Source organism: Ictalurus furcatus, chromosome 3, assembly GCF_023375685.1.
Source record: "Ictalurus furcatus strain D&B chromosome 3, Billie_1.0, whole genome shotgun sequence".
Classification (NCBI taxonomy): Eukaryota; Metazoa; Chordata; class Actinopteri; order Siluriformes; family Ictaluridae; genus Ictalurus; species Ictalurus furcatus.
Window position 1 is genome coordinate 37,394,804 of NC_071257.1, and position 23,755 is coordinate 37,418,558.

Consider the following 23,755-nt stretch of genomic DNA (forward strand, 5'->3'; position numbering starts at 1 on the left):
AGCATCACCAACAGAACTGGCCACTAGCACTATATCCACAACAGAGGCTACAACAAGCACACAGCCAACAACTGAAGAAACAACTACATCCACAACAACTGTAGCCCCAACCACTACAACTCAGGAACAAACAACAACAGTGGAAACAACCACAGCTACAAGTATACCATCAACTACAACACCTACAACAGAAATGACCAGTACTATTGTATCCACAACACAGTCTCTAACAACAGATGAAACAACTGCATCAACAACAATGGTAGTGCCAACCACTACAAATCAGGAACCAAGTACTACAGAGGAAACAACTACATCTACAACTATACAGACAACAGCACAAACAGCAGAACTAACCACTACCACAGAATCAACTACACAGGCTACAACAAGCACAGGACCAATGATAGTAGAAACTACTGCATCTACAGCTACTTCAGCTCCAACCAATACAGTTCAGGAACCTACAACTACAACACTACCTACAGCACCAACAACAGAACTGACCACTAGCACTCTATCCACAACAGAAGCTACAACAAGCACACAGCCAACAACTGAACAAACAACTGCATCTACAACAACTGTAGCCTCAACCACTACAACTCAGGAACAAACAACAACAGTGGAAACAACCACAGCTACAAGTATACCATCAACTACAACACCAACAACAGAACAATCAACTACACAGGCTACAAAAAGCACAGGACAAATGGCAGAAACAACTGCATCTACAACTACTCAAGTTTCAACCACTACAACCGAGGAAGCAAGGACTACAGAGGAAACAACCACAGCTACAAGTACACCATCAACTACAACACCTACAACAGAACAATCAACTATACAGGCTACAACAAGCACAGGACCAACGACAGTAGAAACAACTGCATCTACAGCTACTTCAGCTCCAACCAGTACAATTCAGGAACCTACAACTACAACACTTCCTACAGCACCAACAACAGAACTGACCACTAGCACTCTATCCACAACAGAGGCTACAACAAGCACACAGCCAACAACTGAAGAAACAACTACATCCACAACAACTGTAGCCCCAACCACTACAACTCAGGAACAAACAACAACAGTGGAAGCAACCACAGCTACAAGTATACCATCAACTACAACAGCTACAACAGAAATGACCAGTACTGTTGTATCCACAACACAGTCTGTAACAACAGATGAAACAACTGCATCAACAACAATGGTAGCCCCAACCACTACAAATCAGGAACCAAGTACTACAGAGGAAACAACCACATCTACAACTATACAGACAACAGCACAAACAGCAGAACTAACCACTACCACAGAATCAATTACACAGGCTACAACAAGCACAGGACCAATGATAGTAGAAACTACTGCATCTACAGCTACTTCAGCTCCAACCAATACAATTCAGGAACCTACAACTACAACACTACCTACAGCACCAACAACAGAACAAACAACTGCATCTACAACAACTGTAGCCTCAACCACTACAACTCAGGAACAAACAACAACAGTGGAAACAACCACAGCTACAAGTATACCATCAACTACAACACCTACAACAGAACAATCAAGTACACAGGCTACAACAAGCACAGGACCAATAACAGTAGAAACAACTGCATCTACAACTACTCAAGTTTCAACCACTACAACCGAGGAAGCAAGGACTACAGAGGAAACAACCACAGCTACAAGTACACCATCAACTACAACACCTACAACAGAACAATCAACTATACAGGCTACAACAAGCACAGGACCAATAACAGTAGAAACTACTGCATCTACAGCTACTTCAGCTCCAACCAGTACACTTCAGGAACCTACAACTACAACAGTACATACAGCACCACCAACAGAACTGGCCACTAGCACTATATCCACAACAGAGGCTACAACAAGCACACAGCCAACAACTGAAGAAACAACTACATCCACAACAACTGTAGCCCCAACCACTACAACTCAGGAACAAACAACAACAGTGGAAACAACCACAGCTACAAGTATACCATCAACTACAACACCTACAACAGAAATGACCAGTACTATTGTATCCACAACACAGTCTCTAACAACAGATGAAACAACTGCATCAACAACAATGGTAGCGCCAACCACTACAAATCAGGAACCAAGTACTACAGAGGAAACAACTACATCTACAACTATACAGACAACAGCACAAACAGCAGAACTAACCACTACCACAGAATCAACTACACAGGCTACAACAAGCACAGGACCAATGATAGTAGAAACTACTGCATCTACAGCTACTTCAGCTCCAACCAATACAATTCAGGAACCTACAACTACAACACTACCTACAGCACCAACAACAGAACTGACCACTAGCACTCTATCCACAACAGAAGCTACAACAACCACACAGCCAACAACTGAACAAACAACTGCATCTACAACAACTGTAGCCTCAACCACTACAACTCAGGAACAAACAACAACAGTGGAAACAACCACAGCTACAAGTATACCATCATCTACAACACCAACAACAGAACAATCAACTATACAGGCTACAACAAGCACAGGACCAATAACAGTAGAAACAACTGCATCTACAGCTACTTCAGCTCCAACCAGTACACTTCAGGAACCTACAACTACAACAGTACATACAGCATCACCAACAGAACTGGCCACTAGCACTATATCCACAACAGAGGCTACAACAAGCACACAGCCAACAACTGAAGAAACAACTACATCCACAACAACTGTAGCCCCAACCACTACAACTCAGGAACAAACAACAACAGTGGAAACAACCACAGCTACAAGTATACCATCAACTACAACAGCTACAACAGAAATGACCAGTACTGTTGTATCCACAACACAGTCTGTAACAACAGATGAAACAACTGCATCAACAACAATGGTAGCCCCAACCACTACAAATCAGGAACCAAGTACTACAGAGGAAACAACCACATCTACAACTATACAGACAACAGCACAAACAGCAGAACTAACCACTTCCACAGTATCAGCTACAATGGCTACAACAAGCAAAGTACCAACGACAGTAGAAACAACTGCATCTACAGCTACTTCAGCTCCAACCAATACAATTCAGGAACCTACAACTACAACACTACCTACAGCACCAACAACAGAACTGACCACTAGCACTCTATCCACAACAGAAGCTACAACAAGCACACAGCCAACAACTGAACAAACAACTGCATCTACAACAACTGTAGCCTCAACCACTACAACTCAGGAACAAACAACAACAGTGGAAACAACCACAGCTACAAGTATACCATCAACTACAACACCTACAACAGAACAATCAAGTACACAGGCTACAACAACCACAGGACCAATAACAGTAGAAACAACTGCATCTACAACTACTCCAGTTTCAACCACTACAACCGAGGAAGCAAGGACTATAGAGGAAACAACCACAGCTACAAGTATACCATCAACTACAACAACTACACAGGCAACAACAAGCACAGGACAAACAGTAGAAACAACTGCATCTACAACAACTCCAGTTTCAACCACTATAACTGAAGAAGCAACAACTATAGAGGAAATAACCACAACTAGAACTACAACTGAAACTGCAGCAGCAACAATAAAATTTACCACTTCCACAGTATCAGCTACAATGGCTACAACAAGCAAAGTACCAACGACAGTAGAAACAACTGCATCTACAGTTACTTCAGCTCCAACCAGTACAATTCAGGAACCTACAACTACAACACTACCTACAGCACCAACAACAGAACTGACCACTAGCACTCTATCCACAACAGAGGCTACAACAAGCACACAGCCAACAACTGAAGAAACAACTACATCCACAACAACTGTAGCCCCAACCACTACAACTCAGGAACAAACAACAACAGTGGAAACAACCACAGCTACAAGTATACCATCAACTACAACAGCTACAACAGAAATGACCAGTACTGTTGTATCCACAACACAGTCTGTAACAACAGATGAAACAACTGCATCAACAACAATGGTAACCCCAACCACTACAAATCAGGAACCAAGTACTACAGAGGAAACAACCACATCTACAACTATACAGACAACAGCACAAACAGCAGAACTAACCACTACCACAGAATCAACTACACAGGCTACAACAAGCACAGGACCAATGATAGTAGAAACTACTGCATCTACAGCTACATCAGCTCCAACCAATACAATTCAGGAACCTACAACTACAACACTACCTACAGCACCAACAACAGAACTGGCCACTAGCACTCTATCCACAACAGAAGCTACAACAAGCACACAGCCAACAACTGAACAAACAACTGCATCTACAACAACTGTAGCCCCAACCACTACAACACAGGAAGAAACAACAACAGTGGAAACAACCACAGCTACAAGTATACCATCAACTACAACAACTACACAGGCAACAACAAGCACAGGACAAACAGTAGAAACAACTGCATCTACAACAACTCCAGTTTCAACCACTATAACTGAAGAAGCAACAACTATAGAGGAAACAACCACAACTAGAACTACAACTGAAACTGCAGCAGCAACAATAAAATTTACCACTTCCACAGTATCAGCTACAATGGCTACAACAAGCAAAATACCAACGACAGTAGAAACAACTGCATCTACAGCTACTTCAGCTCCAACCAGTACAATTCAGGAACCTACAACTACAACACTACCTACAGCACCAACAACAGAACTGACCACTAGCACTCTATCCACAACAGAGACTACAACAAGCACACAGCCAACAACTGAACAAACAACTGCATCTACAACAACTGTAGCCTCAACCACTACAACTCAGGAACAAACAACAACAGTGGAAACAACCACAGCTACAAGTATACCATCCACTACAACACCTACAACAGAACTGACCAGTACTATTGTGTCCACAACACAGGCTGCAACAACAGATGAAACAACTGCATCTTCAACAACTGTAGGCCCAACCACTACAACCCAGGAACCAAGTACTACAGAGGAAAGAACCACAGCTACAAGTGTACTGACAACAGGACAAACAACAGAACTATCAACTACACAGGCTACAGCAAGCACAGAACCAACGACAGTAGAAACTATGGCATCTACAGCTACTTCAGCTCCAACCAGTACAATTCAGGAACCAATGATTACAACACTACCTACAGAACCAACAACAGAACTGACCACTAGCACTATATCCACAAGAGAGGCTACAACAAGCACACAGCCAACAACAGAAGAAACATCTACCTCTACGACAACTGTAGCCCCAACCACTACAACTCAGGAACAAACAACAACAGTGGAAATAACCACAGCTACGAGTATATCATCAACTACAACACCTTCAACAGAACTGACCACTAGCACTATATCCACAACAGAGGCTACAACAAAAACGCAGCCAACAACAGAAGAAACATCTACCTCTACGACAACTGTAGCCCCAACCACTACAACTGAGGAACCAACAACTACAGAGGAAACAACCACAGGTACAACTGTACTGACAACAACACCAACAACAGGACTGGCCACTAGCAGAGTATCAACTATAAAGGCTACAACAAGCACAGGACCAACAACAGTAGAAACAACTGTAACTACTTCTCCAGCTCCAAGCACTACAACAGAGGAAGCAACAACTACAGAGAAAACAACCACAGCTACAACTACAACATTAACTACAGCAGCAACAACAGAACTGACATCTACCACAGTAACAACCACAAAGGCTACAACAAGCAGAGGACCAACGACAGTAGATGCTACTGGATCTACAACTACTCCAGCTCAAAGCACTACAACTGAGGAAGCAACAACTACAGAGGAAACAACCACAGCTACAAATGTACTAACTACAGCACCAATAACAGAACTATCAACTACACAGGCTACAACAAGCATAGGACCAATAACAGTAGAAGCTATTGCATCTACAACTACTCCAGCTCAAAGCAATACAACTGAGGAAGCAACAACTACAGAAGAAACAACCACAGCGTCAACTGTACTGACAACAGAACCAACAACAGCATCTACAACAACTGTAGCCCCAACTAGTACAACTCAGGAGCCCATTACTACAGAGGAAACTACTACAAGTACAACTGTACTGACAACAATACCAACTACAGAACTATCAACTACACAGGTTACAACAAGTGCAGAACCAACAACAGTAGGAACAACTGCATCTACAACTACTCCAGCTCCAACTGAGGAAGCAACAACTACAGAGGAAACAACCACAGCTCCAAGTACAACATTAACTACAGCAGCAACAACAAAACTAACCACTACCACAGAATCAACTACACAGGCTACAACACAGGCTACAACTTCTCCAGCTCCAGCTACTACAACTGAGAAACCAACAACTACAGAAGAAACAACCACAACTTCAACTGTACTGACAACAGCACCAACAACAGAAATGACCAGTAGCACAGTATCAACGACACAGGCTACAACAAGCACAGGACCAACAACAGTAGAAACAACTGCATCTACAACTACTCCAGGTCCAACCACTACAAATGAGAAAGCAACAACTACAGAGGAAACAACCAAAGCCACAACAACAACATTAACTACAACACCAACAGCAGAGCTGACCAGTACTACTGTGTCCACAACTCAGGCTACAACAACCACACAGCAAACAAAAGCAGAATCACCCACATCTTCAACTTCCCCAGCTCCAGCCACTACAACTGAGAAACCAACAACTACAGAAGAAACAACCACAGCTTCAACTGTACTGACAACGGCACAAACAACAGAACTGACAACTACCACAGTAACAACTATACAGGCTACAACAAGCACAGGACCAACAACAGTAGAAACAACTGCATCTACAATTACTCCAGCTCCATCCACTACAACTGAGGAAGCAAGAACTACAGAGAAAATTTCCACAGCTACAACTACAACAAGAACTACAGCAGCAACAATAGAATTAACCACAACAGAGGCTACAACAAACACACAGCCAACAACAGAAGAAACAACTGCATCTATGACAACTGTAGCCCCAACCATTACAATTCAGGAACAAATAACTACAGTGGAAACAACTACACCTAAAAGTATACCATTAACTACAACACCTAAAGCAGAACTGACCAGTACTATAGTGTCCACAACACAGGCTGCAACAACAGATGAAACAATTGCATTAACAACAACTGTAGCCCTAACAACTACAACTGAGGAAGTAACAACTACAGGTGAAATTTCCACAGCTACAACTGTACTGACTCCATCACCAACAACAGAACTGACCTCTACACAGGCTACAACAAAAACACAGCTAACAAAAGCAGAATCACCTACATCTACAACTTCTCCAGCACCAGCCACTACAACTGATGAAACAACAACTACAGAAGAAACAACCACAGCTTCAACTGTACTGACTTCAACAGCAACAGAACTGTCAACTACCACAGAATCAACTACACAGCCTATCACAAGCACAGGTACAACTGCATCTATTTCAGCTCCAACCAGTACACCTGAAGAACAAACATCTATTGAGCAAGCAACCACAGCTACCACTGTACCACTAACTACAATAAAAGCAACAGAACAGACCCCTATCACTACATCCACTACCCAGGCTACAACAACCACACCAACTTCAGAAATAACTACATCTTCAAATCATCAAAATCCAACTGGTACATCTGAGGAAACAATTACAACTACAAGTGTATTATCAACTCCACCAGTAAAAGTGAGTTCATACATTGAATCTACGACAAAGACTACAACACACACAGAAACAATAGCAGAAATAACTGCATCTATGACTAGTCCAGCTCTAAGTACTTCATTTGAAATATCAACCACTTCAGAGCAAACATCAACCACATATACAACTGTACCATCAACTGCAACAGAAGTACCACATAGCACTGTAATTTTACCACAGGCTACAACAAGCACAGCACCAACTAATCTATCTCCAACCACTACAATTGAGAAACCATTAACTACAAAAGAAACAACCACAGATACAACTATAACTCTGACTACAACAACAGCAGAACTGAGCACTACCACTGTATCCACAACACAGGCTACAACAAGCACAGGACATACAACTACTCCAGCTGCAAGAAGTACAATTGAATTAATTGCAACTACAGAAGAAACAGTCACAGCTGCAACTGTAATAACAACAGGAACAGCCAATATTAGTCTATCCACAACTCAGGCTACAGCAACTACAAAACCAACAGCAGAAACAACTGGACCTACAACTAATCAAGTTACGAGCAGTATAAAAAATAAAGCATCAACAGCAATCACAGTACCAACAAGTGCAGAAACAATTACTCCTGCAAGGAGTACAGCTTTAATTACTACAGTTGAAGCATCAATATCTACAGAGGAAAGTCCAACTACATCACCCAGAACTGCACAAACAATAACAACTACTACTGAGTTCACAACACAGACTATACCTTCTACAGCAACACCTTCATTAATGTATGTTACTTTCTGACACATAAATGAGTAAAGAATTATATATTCATACTGAATTCTGATACTAAATTAATGTATAATGCTTTAATTTTTTAGACCTGGTTCAGCTGTGGTCCAGACCAGGATGGTCTTCAATTCCTCCTCTCCTGTTCCCAGTGAGAGTTTGGTCCTCAGGGCGATCCAGACTCTTCTCAGTGCTCGACTCACAAACCTCTCTGACTCTGTAAAAGTGCTGAACTTCACCTACGAGAGTATGTTTTCTTTAGTAATACATATTACAGCTACAACTCTTCACATCATTCTCCTATCAATATGAGAGCTAAAACATTCTTATGGACATTTGATTTGTTCCACAGAAATTTCAGACACCTCCTATGCAGTCAACTTCACACTGAGCATCAGTAACATCAGTGTGTCTAAGAACCCTGACCTCAGGAACGACACCTACACCCAAGTGGAGAACATCATCAATAACGCTGTGAGTGTACATGACCAGGCACATATGAACATTCTAACAAATATCCAGAGATAGCATTGGATCCCATTGCAGATTTGAATAAAAACAGTTGCAAAAATCAAATAATGTAAAAGTCAACACAGTAACCCCTGGGTTGTATGAGGCAGGGCAGACGCACAGTGGGGTAATCATCAAAGGTCAAAACACTAGGAAGCAGATGCAGACAAAGAAGCAGATCAAGATCATGAATGAGTAATCAAATATAGGACACTAATGGGCGACTTAAAGGGTCGCGAATATCCATCCTACCTATAAAACATGATGTCTGTATTCGTCAACTGAAAACCAATGAAACGGTTTTTATTTGTAATAGATGAAATGGTTACACAAACAGTACAATGGAATGTTCTTATATCTCACAGAAAAACTGATTAATTATCTTTACTTTTCCAGCTAAACACGCTTCTAAATGACGCTGGTGCAGAACCATTCGAACCCCAGAGCTCTTTCTTCACGTAAGTTCACAGCAGTATTCATTTTTCCACTGAAAATACCTTTTGGTAATTCTTATTGTAAAGTGAATTGTATTGTGATGTTTGTGATTTCTTCTACTGGTAACAGGAGTTCAGGAAACCAGGTTAACGGTGACATGGAGTACTACTTCCAAGATGGAGACACCAAAACACCAGCAGCCTTCCTGGATGAGCTAACACCTGTGTAAGTGTCCTGATATCAATTTCACAAGTTTCTATTTAATCAGTGTGATCTCACACTCTGTGTTTAATATCTGATTATTAGTATATATTTAATAAGAGATAATTTCAACCATATGTATGTAATGGAAATTTAGTTCTCATCCGGATTGTGAAGAATAATCAGCATAAAGCTTTGTATCTGCAAATAATAATCATGGTTTATCTCTCCAGATCTGGTTCAGCTGTGGTTCAGACCAGGATGGTCTTCAATTCTTCCTCTCCTGTTCCCAGTGAGAGTTTGGTCCTCAGTGCGATCCAGACTCTTCTCAGTGCTCGACTCACAAACCTCTCTGACTCTGTAAAAGTGCTGAACTTCACCTACGAGAGTATGTTTTCTTTAATAATACATATTACAGCTACAACTCTTCACATCATTGTCCTATCCATATGAGAGCTAAAACATTCTTATGGACATTTGATTTGTTCCACAGAAATTTCAGACACGTCCTATGCAGTAAACGTCACATTGAGCATCAGCAACATCAGCATGTCTAAGAACCCTGACCTCAGGAATGACACCTACACCCAAATGGAGAACATCATCAATAATGCTGTGAGTGTGCATGATCAGGCACATATGAACATTCTAACAAATATCTATAGATAGCATTGGATCCCATTGCAGATTTGAATAAAAACAGTTGCAAAAAATCAAATAGTGTAAAAGTCAACACAGTAACCCCTGGGTTGTATGAGGCAGGGCAGACTCACAGTGGGGCAATCATCAAAGGTCATAACACTAGGAAGCAGATGCAGACAAAGAAGCAGATCAAGATCATGAATGAGTAATCAAATATATGACACTAATGGGCGACTTAAAGGGTCGCGAATATCCATCCTACCTATAAAACATGATGTCTGTATTCGTCAACTGAAAACCAATGAAACGGTTTTTATTTGTAATAGATGAAATGGTTACACAAACAGTACAATGGAATGTTCTTATACCTCACAGAAAAACTGATTAATTATCTTTCCTTCTCCAGCTAAACACGCTTCTAAATGACGCTGGTGCAGAACCATTCGAACCCCAGAGCTCTTTCTTCACGTAAGTTCACAGCAGTATTCATGTTTCCTCTGAAAATACCTTTTGGTAATTCTTATTGTAAAGTGAATTGTGTTGTGATGTTTGTGATTGCTTCTACTGGTAACAGGAGTTCAGGAAACCAGGTTAATGGTGATATGGATTACTACTTCCAAGATGGAGCCACCAAAACACCAGCAGCCTTCCTGAATGAGCTAACACCTGTGTAAGTGTCCTGATACCAGTTTCACAAGTTTCTATTTAATCAGTGTTATCTCACACTCTGTGTTTAATATCTGATTATTAGTGTATATTTAATAAGAGATAATTTCAACCATGTGTATGTAATGGAAAATTTAATTATCATCCGGATTGTGAATAATAATCAGCATAAAGCTTTTTTATATCCGCAAATAACAATGACGCTTTGTCTTTTCAGATCTGGTTCAGCTGTGGTTCAGACCAGGATGGTCTTCAATTCCTCCTCTCCTGTTCCCAGTGAGAGTTTGGTCCTCAGTGCGATCCAGACTCTTCTCAGTGCTCGACTCACAAACCTCTCTGACTCTGTAAAAGTGCTGAACTTCACCTACGAGAGTATGTTTTCTTTACTAATACATATTACAGCTACAACTCTTCACATCATTGTCCTATCCATATGGGAGCTAAAACATTCTTATGGACATTTGATTTGTTCCACAGAAATTTCAGACACCTCCTATGCAGTCAACTTCACATTGAGCATCAGCAACATCAGCATGTCTAAGAACCCTGACCTCAGGAACGACACCTACACCCAAGTGGAGAACATCATCAATAACGCTGTGAGTGTACATGACCAGGCACATATAAACATTCTAACAAATATCTATAGATAGCATTGGATCCCATTGCAGATTTTAATAAAAACAGTTGCAAAAATCAAAAAGTGTAAAAGTCAACACAGTAACCCCTGGGTTGTATGAGGCAGGGCAGACTCACAGTGGGGTAATCATCAAAGGTCATAACACTAGGAAGCAGATGCAGACAAAGAAGCAGATCAAGATCATAAATCAGTAATCAAATATAGGACACTAATGGGGGACTTAAAGGGTCAGGAAAATCCATCCTACATATAAAACATGATGTCTATATTCTTCAACTGAATACCAATGAAACGGTTTTTATTTGTAAAAGACAAAATGGTTACACAAACAGTACAATGGAATGTTCTTATATCTCACAGAAAAACTGATTAATTATCTTTCCTTCTCCAGCTAAACACACTTCTAAATGAACCTGGTGCAGAACCATTAGAACCCCAGAGCTCTTTCTTCACGTAAGTTCACAGCAGTATTCATTTTTCCTCTGAAAATACCTTTTGGTAATTCTTATTGTAAAGTGAATTGTGTTGTGATGTTTGTGATTTCTTCTACTGGTAACAGGAGCTCAGGAAACCAGGTTAATGGTGATATGGAGTACTACTTCCAAGATGGAGCCACCAAAACACCAGCAGCCTTCTTGAATGAGCTAACACCTGTGTAAGTGTCCTGATATCAATTTCACAAGTTTCTATTTAATCAATGTGTTCTCACACGCTGTGTTTAATTTCTGATTATTAGTGTATATTTAATAACAGATCATTTCAACCATGTGTATGTAATGGAAAATTTAATTATCATCCGGATTGTGAAGAATAATCAGCATAAAGTTTGTATCTGCAAATAATAATCATGGTTTATCTCTCCAGATCTGGTTCAGCTGTGGTTCAGACCAGGATGGTCTTCAATTCTTCCTCTCCTGTTCCAAGTGAGAGTTTGGTCCTCAGTGCGATCCAGACTCTTCTCAGTGCTCGACTCACAAACCTCTCTGACCCTGTAAAAGTGCTGAACTTCACCTACAAGAGTATGTTTTCTTTACTAATACATATTACAGCTACAACTCTTCACATCATTGTCCTATCCATATGAGAGCTAAAACATTCTTATGGACATTTGATTTGTTCCACAGAAATTTCAGACACCTCCTATGCAGTCAACTTCACATTCAGCATCAGTAACATCAGCATGTCTAAGAACCCTGACCTCAGGAACGACACCTACACGCAAGTGGAGAACATCATCAATAACGCTGTGCGTGTACATGACCATGAACATATCAACATTCTAACAAATATCTATAGATAGGGTGGGATTCAATTGCAGAGTTATGAATTAGTCCAAAATTTCACAGTGAACACAGGTCTATCTGAGACACAACACTCTCATAGAGAGGAAAAAGGTAAAGATCCAAAACCCTAGAAGGCAGATGCAGACATAACAGCAGGGCAGAATCATGAATCAGTAATCAAATATAGGACTATAATGGGGGACTTAAAGGGTCAGGAATATCCATCCTACATATAAAGCATGCTAGCTATATTCTTCAATTGAAAATCTATTAAACTGTTTTTATTTGTAAAAGAAAAAATCTTTACACAAACAGTACAATGGAATGTTCTTATATCTCACAGAAAATCTGATTATTTATCTTTCTGTCTCCAGCTAAACACACTTCTAAATGACGCTGCTGTAGAACCATTCAAACCCCAGAGCTCTTTCTTCACGTAAGTTCACAGCAGTATTTTTTCGTTCTCAAAATACCTTTTGGTAATTCTTATTGTAAAGTGAATTGTATTGTGATGTTTGTGATTTCTTCTACTGGTAACAGGAGTTCAGGAAACCAGGTTAATGGTGATATGGAGTACTACTTCCAAGATGGAGACACCAAAACACCAGCAGCCTTCCTGAATGAGCTAACACCTGTGTAAGTGTCCTGATACCAGTTTCACAAGTTTCTATTTAATCAGTGTTATCTCACACTCTGTGTTTAATATCTGATTATTAGTGTATATTTAATAAGAGATCATTTCAACCATGTGTATGTAATGGAAAATTTAATTATCATCCGGATTGTGAAGAATAATCAGCATAAAGCTTTTTTATATCCGCAAATAACAATGACGCTTTGTCTTTTCAGATCTGGTTCAGCTGTGGTTCAGACCAGGATGGTCTTCAATTCCTCCTCTCCTGTTCCCAGTGAGAGTTTGGTCCTCAGTGCGATCCAGACTCTTCTCAGTGCTCGACTCACAAACCTCTCTGACTCTGTAAAAGTGCTGAACTTCACGTACGAGAGTATGTTTTCTTTACTAATACATATTACAGCTACAACTCTTCACATCATTGTCCTATCCATATGGGAGCTAAAACATTCTTATGGACATTTGATTTGTTCCACAGAAATTTCAGACACCTCCTATGCAGTCAACTTCACATTGAGCATCAGCAACATCAGCATGTCTAAGAACCCTGACCTCAGGAACGACACCTACACCCAAGTGGAGAACATCATCAATAACGCTGTGAGTGTACATGACCAGGCACATATAAACATTCTAACAAATATCTATAGATAGCATTGGATCCCATTGCAGATTTTAATAAAAACAGTTGCAAAAATCAAAAAGTGTAAAAGTCAACACAGTAACCCCTGGGTTGTATGAGGCAGGGCAGACTCACAGTGGGGTAATCATCAAAGGTCATAACACTAGGAAGCAGATGCAGACAAAGAAGCAGATCAAGATCATAAATCAGTAATCAAATATAGGACACTAATGGGGGACTTAAAGGGTCAGGAATATCCATCCTACATATAAAACATGATGTCTATATTCTTCAACTGAATACCAATGAAACGGTTTTTATTTGTAAAAGACAAAATGGTTACACAAACAGTACAATGGAATGTTCTTATATCTCACAGAAAAACTGATTAATTATCTTTCCTTCTCCAGCTAAACACACTTCTAAATGAACCTGGTGCAGAACCATTAGAACCCCAGAGCTCTTTCTTCACGTAAGTTCACAGCAGTATTCATTTTTCCTCTGAAAATACCTTTTGGTAATTCTTATTGTAAAGTGAATTGTGTTGTGATGTTTGTGATTTCTTCTACTGGTAACAGGAGCTCAGGAAACCAGGTTAATGGTGATATGGAGTACTACTTCCAAGATGGAGCCACCAAAACACCAGCAGCCTTCTTGAATGAGCTAACACCTGTGTAAGTGTCCTGATATCAATTTCACAAATTTCTATTTAATCAATGTGTTCTCACACGCTGTGTTTAATTTCTGATTATTAGTGTATATTTAATAACAGATCATTTCAACCATGTGTATGTAATGGAAAATTTAATTATCATCCGGATTGTGAAGAATAATCAGCATAAAGTTTGTATCTGCAAATAATAATCATGGTTTATCTCTCCAGATCTGGTTCAGCTGTGGTTCAGACCAGGATGGTCTTCAATTCTTCCTCTCCTGTTCCAAGTGAGAGTTTGGTCCTCAGTGCGATCCAGACTCTTCTCAGTGCTCGACTCACAAACCTCTCTGACCCTGTAAAAGTGCTGAACTTCACCTACAAGAGTATGTTTTCTTTACTAATACATATTACAGCTACAACTCTTCACATCATTGTCCTATCCATATGAGAGCTAAAACATTCTTATGGACATTTGATTTGTTCCACAGAAATTTCAGACACCTCCTATGCAGTCAACTTCACATTCAGCATCAGTAACATCAGCATGTCTAAGAACCCTGACCTCAGGAACGACACCTACACGCAAGTGGAGAACATCATCAATAACGCTGTGCGTGTACATGACCATGACCATATCAACATTCTAACAAATATCTATAGATAGGGTGGGATTCAATTGCAGAGTTATGAATTAGTCCAAAATTTCACAGTGAACACAGGTCTATCTGAGACACAACACTCTCATAGAGAGGAAAAAGGTAAAGATCCAAAACCCTAGAAGGCAGATGCAGACATAACAGCAGGGCAGAATCATGAATCAGTAATCAAATATAGGACTATAATGGGGGACTTAAAGGGTCAGGAATATCCATCCTACATATAAAGCATGCTAGCTATATTCTTCAATTGAAAATCTATTAAACTGTTTTTATTTGTAAAAGAAAAAATCTTTACACAAACAGTACAATGGAATGTTCTTATATCTCACAGAAAATCTGATTATTTATCTTTCTGTCTCCAGCTAAACACACTTCTAAATGACGCTGCTGTAGAACCATTCAAACCCCAGAGCTCTTTCTTCACGTAAGTTCACAGCAGTATTTTTTCGTTCTCAAAATACCTTTTGGTAATTCTTATTGTAAAGTGAATTGTATTGTGATGTTTGTGATTTCTTCTACTGGTAACAGGAGTTCAGGAAACCAGGTTAATGGTGATATGGAGTACTACTTCCAAGATGGAGCCACCAAAACACCAGCAGCCTTCTTGAATGAGCTAACACCTGTGTAAGTGTCCTGATATCAATTTCACAAGTTTCTATTTAATCAATGTGTTCTCACACGCTGTGTTTAATTTCTGATTATTAGTGTATATTTAATAACAGATCATTTCAACCATGTGTATGTAATGGAAAATTTAATTATCATCCGGATTGTGAAGAATAATCAGCATAAAGCTTTGTATCCGCAAATAACAATGACGCTTTTTTCTTTTCAGATCTGGTTCAGCTGTGGTTCAGACCAGGATGGTCTTCAATTCTTCCTCTCCTGTTCCCAGTGAGAGTTTGGTCCTCAGTGCGATCCAGACTCTTCTCAGTGCTCGACTCACAAACCTCTCTGACCCTGTAAAAGTGCTGAACTTCACCTACAAGAGTATGTTTTCTTTACTAATACATATTACAGCTACAACTCTTCACATCATTGTCCTATCCATATGAGAGCTAAAACATTCTTATGGACATTTAATTTGTTCCACAGAAATTTCAGACACCTCCTATGCAGTCAACTTCACATTCAGCATCAGTAACATCAGCATGTCTAAGAACCCTGACCTCAGGAACGACACCTACACGCAAGTGGAGAACATCATCAATAACGCTGTGCGTGTACATGACCATGAACATATCAACATTCTAACAAATATCTATAGATAGGGTGGGATTCAATTGCAGAGTTATGAATTAGTCCAAAATTTCACAGTGAACACAGGTCTATCTGAGACACAACACTCTCATAGAGAGGAAAAAGGTAAAGATCCAAAACCCTAGAAGGCAGATGCAGACATAACAGCAGGGCAGAATCATGAATCAGTAATCAAATATAGGACTATAATGGGGGACTTAAAGGGTCAGGAATATCCATCCTACATATAAAGCATGCTAGCTATATTCTTCAATTGAAAATCTATTAAACTGTTTTTATTTGTAAAAGAAAAAATCTTTACACAAACAGTACAATGGAATGTTCTTATATCTCAAAGAAAATCTGATTATTTATCTTTCTGTCTCCAGCTAAACACACTTCTAAATGACGCTGCTGTAGAACCATTCAAACCCCAGAGCTCTTTCTTCACGTAAGTTCACAGCAGTATTTTTTCGTTCTCAAAATACCTTTTGGTAATTCTTATTGTAAAGTGAATTGTATTGTGATGTTTGTGATTTCTTCTACTGGTAACAGGAGTTCAGGAAACCAGGTTAATGGTGATATGGAGTACTACTTCCAAGATAGAGACACCAAAACACCAGCAGCCTTCCTGGATGACCTTAAACCTGTGTACGTGTCCTGATATCAATTTCACAAGTCTGCATTTTTAATCTGTGTGTTCTCACACCGTGTGATGAATGTCATGTAGTTAAAATTATGATCGATTTTGTTATTTTGATTTTTACTCAATGTTCATTATCTCTTATTTACTTCATTTATTTAATGAGTGGCTCACTATTCTTCTTCTTCTCCTACTTATTCTTGATTTCTTTTATTAATTATTTTGTATTTTTTCCTCCTACTTCAGATTGGGGAATGCCCTGATACGTATTCGTCTAGTTTTTAAGAACTTGACCAGAGTACCTAGTGAGGCTGATGTTCTCAATGCTGCTAATGCTCTGCTGGACCCAAAGATCAGAAGAGCACGAGCTATTGATACACAAACACTGAGTGATCCTGTGAGCATACAGAATGTCATCTATGAGAGTGAGTCTTGAAATTATAATTAAAAATGTTTTAAATATAATGTATTTTCTCTGAAGTTCTCATTTATAATTTTTTATATTCCTTTCAGAAATTGGCAACAACTCCTACATTATAAGCTTTGCATTTAAAGTTAGCAATGTGACCATCTCCAAGGACCTTCAGCTGAGGAACGCAACATATGATTTAATACAAAACACCATCAACAGCCTGGTAAGTGTAAGCCATTGTTCTCTTTCCCAAAATTACTTTACACAGTAAAATAAGATTTATTTTGACTATGTTCATTTAAACCTTATTTTTACCCCCTTTTATTAGCTGAACACTATTCTGAATGTGAAAGATGCTCCTGCATTTGTATTTCCACAAGCAAACTACACGTAAGTGCCTTCTTTTCACTAGTTTCTCTGGATACACCTTATTTTTACTGACATCCACTAAATATCATTGCACCTTTCTGCATATTGAAATCATCTCAATATACCACATCCCCTTCACAGACATATAAACTTGTACCTGACTACAACAGGTACACTACTTACAATACCACGTACCCAGGGGCAGTGGTTAAGGCTGTGTTTACTGATCCGAACCAGTTCCTTAACTTTATACTCAACTGCATCTCTTGTGTAGTAAGGAATGCATGGTTGCTTTAGCGTGTTTACTTGGGTCCTGGCAAGATGCATACACTAAAATTGTTAGCCAGATTTTTAGACAGGATAGCAGCACCTCTTTAACAGACCAGGTCTACTAACAAAGTGCTCTAAGGAACCTGACCGTATTTGCTGGACAGCACTTACACAACCTTCCACTCAGCAACATTCTCCTGCAATACATTTTGTCACTACACCATGCAGGGGTGGCACCAGAGTATACTTCTGACTGAGATAAAATTAGATATTGTTGATTCCTGATTGGTGAACCCACACATCACTAACAACATACATAATGACTGTAGTGACTATATTTTCAACTTGCTTTGATGTTGTGATTTGATGATTAGTGTCCCTTTGATTTGGTTTTCAACTATGCAATTGAACACCACCCCTCTTGTGAAGAATCAGAGTCTGATCCTCCACTAATCAGTATGAATTGGATTAAAATCTGAGTCAGAGTCTGATCCTCCACTAATCAGTATGAATTGGATTAAAATCTATAAAGCTAGGAAGCAGTGTTGCGTCTAATACTGAAACAAAGCTAGGAATGAAACCAATAGTAAAACTGGGGAAACTTTTAAATACCACATGCCTTTAATACCACAATAGACAGCTGTGATTTGTACAGAAGAGACTACAAAGACCATCAGAGCAGCTATGTCTATAGAGGCATGAATCCTCACAACAATTTAGAGTAGGATTTGTACAGTTTATTCTGGAAGATTCCATCACTGACCAGAGGAGCTTTTTCAGTGAGAGACAGCTCATTGTAAATAGTTCTTTGTGAAAGCCATGGGACAAAGGACACCATACATAACATACATTGGAACTGAATACAGACTCTTTTAAAACCATGTTTTCTTTTCCTCCAGGTTTAATGGTACAGCAATTGAGGCTAATTCCGAATACATCTTCGTGGAAGGTGAAACCAAGTGGACACCAAGTGGATTTCTTTCTGCAATACTCAACATTAGTGGTTTGTCGACCTTCACCACTCCTGCTGCTCAAACCAATCCCCCTGTCCTGAGGCCCACAGTGCAAGCACACAGCAACACCACCACCACTGGAGGAAATTCTGCATGGATCCTGGGAATCATTATCCCCTGCAGTATAGTCATTATTCTCATACCATGCTGGATTCTACTCTGTGTAAGTGTCACCAAAATCTCTTCTATACCTGGTATTTGGCATGAGATATACTCTATATTCAGACATGCACTGAATAAGTTATGTTTATTTATTTATTTAATTACAGCAACAACTGAATAGTTAATCAGAATCTCTCCTCTATTCCCCCTTGTCTCTCTTGTTTCTCTCTCTCTCATTCAGTGTCTGCTGTGTGGCTGCTGTGCTGGTTTAAGGAGACGCTACAACAGAAGACGGTCCTACAATGTCCAATACACAACACGAAATGGACTCTTTTAAAAACAGTTAGAGGATAAAATAATTTCACAAAAATATTATTTATAACTATTAGACTCTATTTTATTAAATAGTTTATTTTTTAAATCTGTTTCATTATGTAGTTTATTTTTCATTTGTTTACCTATTTAATTATTTCATCCATTTAATTCTATTTTATTTACTCTGTACATAATTTTATTTCAACTATGTACATAAAAATTACGCTACATATGGTGTATTAAAGTGACTTATTAAACAGGATCATGTATATATTCTGTCCAAACTAATTTTCAGTTATGTTGTAATTTAATTTATTCATTAACTTAACTTATTTATTAAAGCTATTTATAATAAAGCTTGTCAAATAATGTCTCTGAATGTGTATTAGTTTATTTGATAAAGAATTAAGTTGCAGCAAAGTAATTTGTCATCTTAATTAAAATGAGTAATATTGATGACATTTATGATGCCCTACAGTAATGTCCTCTCTCTCACCCAACAATGTGTATAGGGGTAAGGGAGAGTGCAAACAAAAATACACGAGTATGTATGTATGTATTTGTTTTTGAAAAGTGCAAATGCAAAGTTTGAAGGTGGTAATGCAAGTCTTTGTCATGCCTGGCCATAAACAAATAGTGTGACATTACCTGTATTTATGGACTCCTTGCTTTCATCGTGTCCCCTAAATGAAAGCTCTTGTTTACCCAGACAGATAACACAATCAATCGAGTACTTTTTTTAAGAGTAAATTTTATTGCTATAATATACAACTCACTTGTCAGTATCAAGTAAAATCTACTTATTACTAAACTTAACATTTGTGAAGATATAAAGTAAATAGTAATTAAATATAACTTCTAAATTAAATATAATTATTTAAAGTAATTAAGTAAAGTCAATTTAATTTTTTCAGAGACAGGAACATTGCTGTCAACAAAATATTAAGTAAATCTTATTACTTACAGTTATGAAGTAAATAATGACTTTTTTTTCTATTTGGTATTTTCATTTACTTAGTTGTATGAAGTTATATTGCTCCCTATAATTAAACATTACTCATTTTCTTTTGATAAATATTACCAATTAATACCAATCATTTGGTCTCTGTGCATTTATCACAGATCACAGCTAAAATACAATTAAACAGTTTATGTTGTCAACATTAAACAACAAATAATCATTCACATGACCTGGTAAAATCTGGAAACATGTTTTAAGGGTGCACTCAGTAAAACCTCAGAACGTTTGAAACAACAACTGTGTCCCAGAGGACGAGACCTTATTGTAAACAAGGGAAATCTCCAGAAGCAAAAATAAATAAATAAAAATATCCAACCGTGGCATGGCTGGCATTAATCAATAAAACATGCATACCTACATAGGTATAGAATGGCTATTTTTGTTTTATTGAAAAAATAAAGCGTAACTGAATGTTAATTCAAGTGTCTGCTGTTCGGTAAAACAATTCAATCTCCATTCACCAACATGAACTGCATTTGCTGCACCATAAACTACATTTGTTTTGACCCCAGGAGGCTTAACATATAGAAGGGCATATCACATAAGAACAGGAGGTGAGGTTTTAACCTGACAGAGCTAGGTAGAATTGACAAAAATTCTGAATAGAAATATTTTTTAGAATTAACTATTTAACTGCTTGGTCAAATCCATATCAGTACCTCACCTACCCACTCCCATCCCCTCCCACTTCCACTCCCACCCCCACCCCCACTCAATGTTCTTGTCTCCAAATATACTGTATCAAAGTTAAGTCACTGATTTGTCAGTAGAGTCAAAAGATTTGTGTGTGTCAATATTACCTTGCTCTTAAAGAGAAATCTACTGCATGCAACACAGATCTGGAATGATGCTTTTCAAATATTCAATTAACATTGTACAGCTCGGCGGTTCCGTTTATGGCGGCCACCTGAGAAGACATTCCTCCGCTGCTCTGCCTTGACTACTACAATTCCTACTGAAAACACTCGTATTTGCAACAAAATGTGGTAGGATAGTGTTGGTGTGCATATTACAATGTCGAGGTCTGGCAAATAAAGTAAAGAAAATAGCAAATTGACAAAACAGCTGAAGTTAACTAACTATTGTGCTCACGATGAGACACAGAAAGGTGGTGAAGTTATGGTGGAGGATGGGGCCAGCAAAAAGGGGACAAGTGAAGGAGTGAAGGTGGATGCAATACTGGATGGTATAAACTCCATGAAAACTAAGTTTTCGTCGAGATTTGATGGAGTTATGGCGGCGATAGAAAGTATGAGGACGGAGATAAATAACTGCACTGAACAAGTGTCGCAGGTTGAATTGTGGATCTCAAGCACGGAGGATGACGTAGCTCACTTGCAAGCTACAGTAAACAAGTTGGAGTCAAAAAGTAAGATTTTGGAGGTTAAGCTCCTGGACATGGAAACCAGATCCCGCTTAAATAACTTGAGACTGGTGGGCCTGCTGGAGCATGCCGAGGGACGGGATTCATGCTCCTTTTTGGAGAAATGGATTCCAGAGGTACTGGATGTTGTGACCCTGCAATCCTCAGGTATTATAGAAAGAGCATATAGAATAGGACCAATGAGGGGCTCCAAGTCGCCGATGAGAACACTAATAATGAGGTTTCTAAACTACAAGGATAAGCAGGCAGTTATTGCAGCTGCATGAGCTAAAAAAAACATTCGGTACAAGAACCAGCAAATAAGGTTTTATGCTGACTTAGCCACGAGAGTACACCAACTGTGGAAACAAGTAAATCCAATCCGCCAGGAGCTGCGCACCTTGGGGATCCGACATGGAGTGATTCACCCTGCCAGGCAGTTGGTAACACATAAAGAACAAACTTATACTTTTAAAACACCAACTGAAGCGCGAGGGTTTGTCAAGAAAATCCAGGAGGGCACTGGTGGGAGTTAAAAATAAATGGTAGAATATTTACATACAGCAACATGGCACTAAATCACTATTACATAGCCTGTTTGGTTTAACCAGCATTCTGAAAGTGTACTAGCCATTACTGAAGCCATTTTCAGGTACTTTATGTGGGATAGGCTTAAAGCAAACGTATTACACATGTTTCAAATGAGTGTTAACTGTTGTCATAAGATAGTGGCAGCGAGTGTTCTGTTAGAGGACGATAAAGAGTGGTTTGACTGATCCTCACTAAGTGTGGAACAGGCATTAGTGATATCGGGAGTCAGGATGATTCTTGGGGGTTCTCACGGAAAAGGGAATTAGTTCATGTTCAGTGTGTTGGATGCTGGTTCGAGCATCCACGTTTGCCAAGCTCCCCTGTAAGCTTATTTTCATATTGCAAGGTAATATATTTTTATCATCTATTAGAGATGTCTCAAGGAGTGACTCTTAATTTTGTTTCTTGGAACTGCAGAGGTCTACAACAATTTAGAAAAGTTAAACAAGTCATGAATAAATTAAAGGAAATGGACTCCAAAATTGTGTTTCCACAAGAAACATACCTTTTAGAAAAGGTATATACACAACATCATTCTCATCCCAGGCCAGAGGAGTTATGACCCTCTTTCATAAAACAGTCCCACTTCAAGTGAAACAAGTACTTAAAGATAAGTTTGGAAGATATTTAATAGTCCATGGTTCTCCATTATCAGAAAATTTAAACTTGGTAAATCTGTATGGCCCCAATATAGATGATCCAAATTTTTTTTGTAGCTCTGTTCCTTACTCTCTCGACATTAGCAGGACTATATATGATAGCAGGGGATTATATTTGTACATTGAATCCCACTATGGATAGATCCACAGGAGTGGATCAATCACATAATAAGTGTAGAGCAGCTATTCTTCATTATATCAATGAATTTAATTTGTTGGATATTTGGAGATAATTGGAACCGCATACCAAAACCTACTCTTGTTACTCAAGCATATTC

The 23,755-nt window shown here is 38.9% G+C and overlaps 1 protein-coding gene across 1 annotated transcript; it reads left to right on the forward strand.

Annotated features, from left to right (window-relative positions):
• The first annotated feature begins 1,082 nt into the window (after window positions 1–1,082).
• Window positions 1,083–20,198, forward strand: LOC128605759 (uncharacterized). Its single transcript, XM_053621473.1, has 36 exons — window positions 1,083–4,132; window positions 4,178–6,137; window positions 7,899–8,535; window positions 8,629–8,783; window positions 8,889–9,010; window positions 9,443–9,504; window positions 9,611–9,706; window positions 9,916–10,070; window positions 10,176–10,297; window positions 10,731–10,792; window positions 10,899–10,994; window positions 11,208–11,362; window positions 11,468–11,589; window positions 12,022–12,083; window positions 12,190–12,285; window positions 12,495–12,649; window positions 12,755–12,876; window positions 13,288–13,349; window positions 13,454–13,549; window positions 13,763–13,917; window positions 14,023–14,144; window positions 14,577–14,638; window positions 14,745–14,840; window positions 15,050–15,204; window positions 15,310–15,431; window positions 15,843–15,904; window positions 16,009–16,104; window positions 16,316–16,470; window positions 16,576–16,697; window positions 17,109–17,170; window positions 17,275–17,370; window positions 17,609–17,787; window positions 17,876–17,997; window positions 18,103–18,164; window positions 19,313–19,589; window positions 19,770–20,198. Exons 1-36 carry the CDS (start codon window positions 1,151–1,153, stop codon window positions 19,863–19,865), a joined length of 9,360 nt encoding a protein of 3,119 aa, XP_053477448.1. The 5' UTR covers window positions 1,083–1,150; the 3' UTR covers window positions 19,866–20,198.
• Window positions 20,199–23,755: the final 3,557 nt, after the last annotated feature.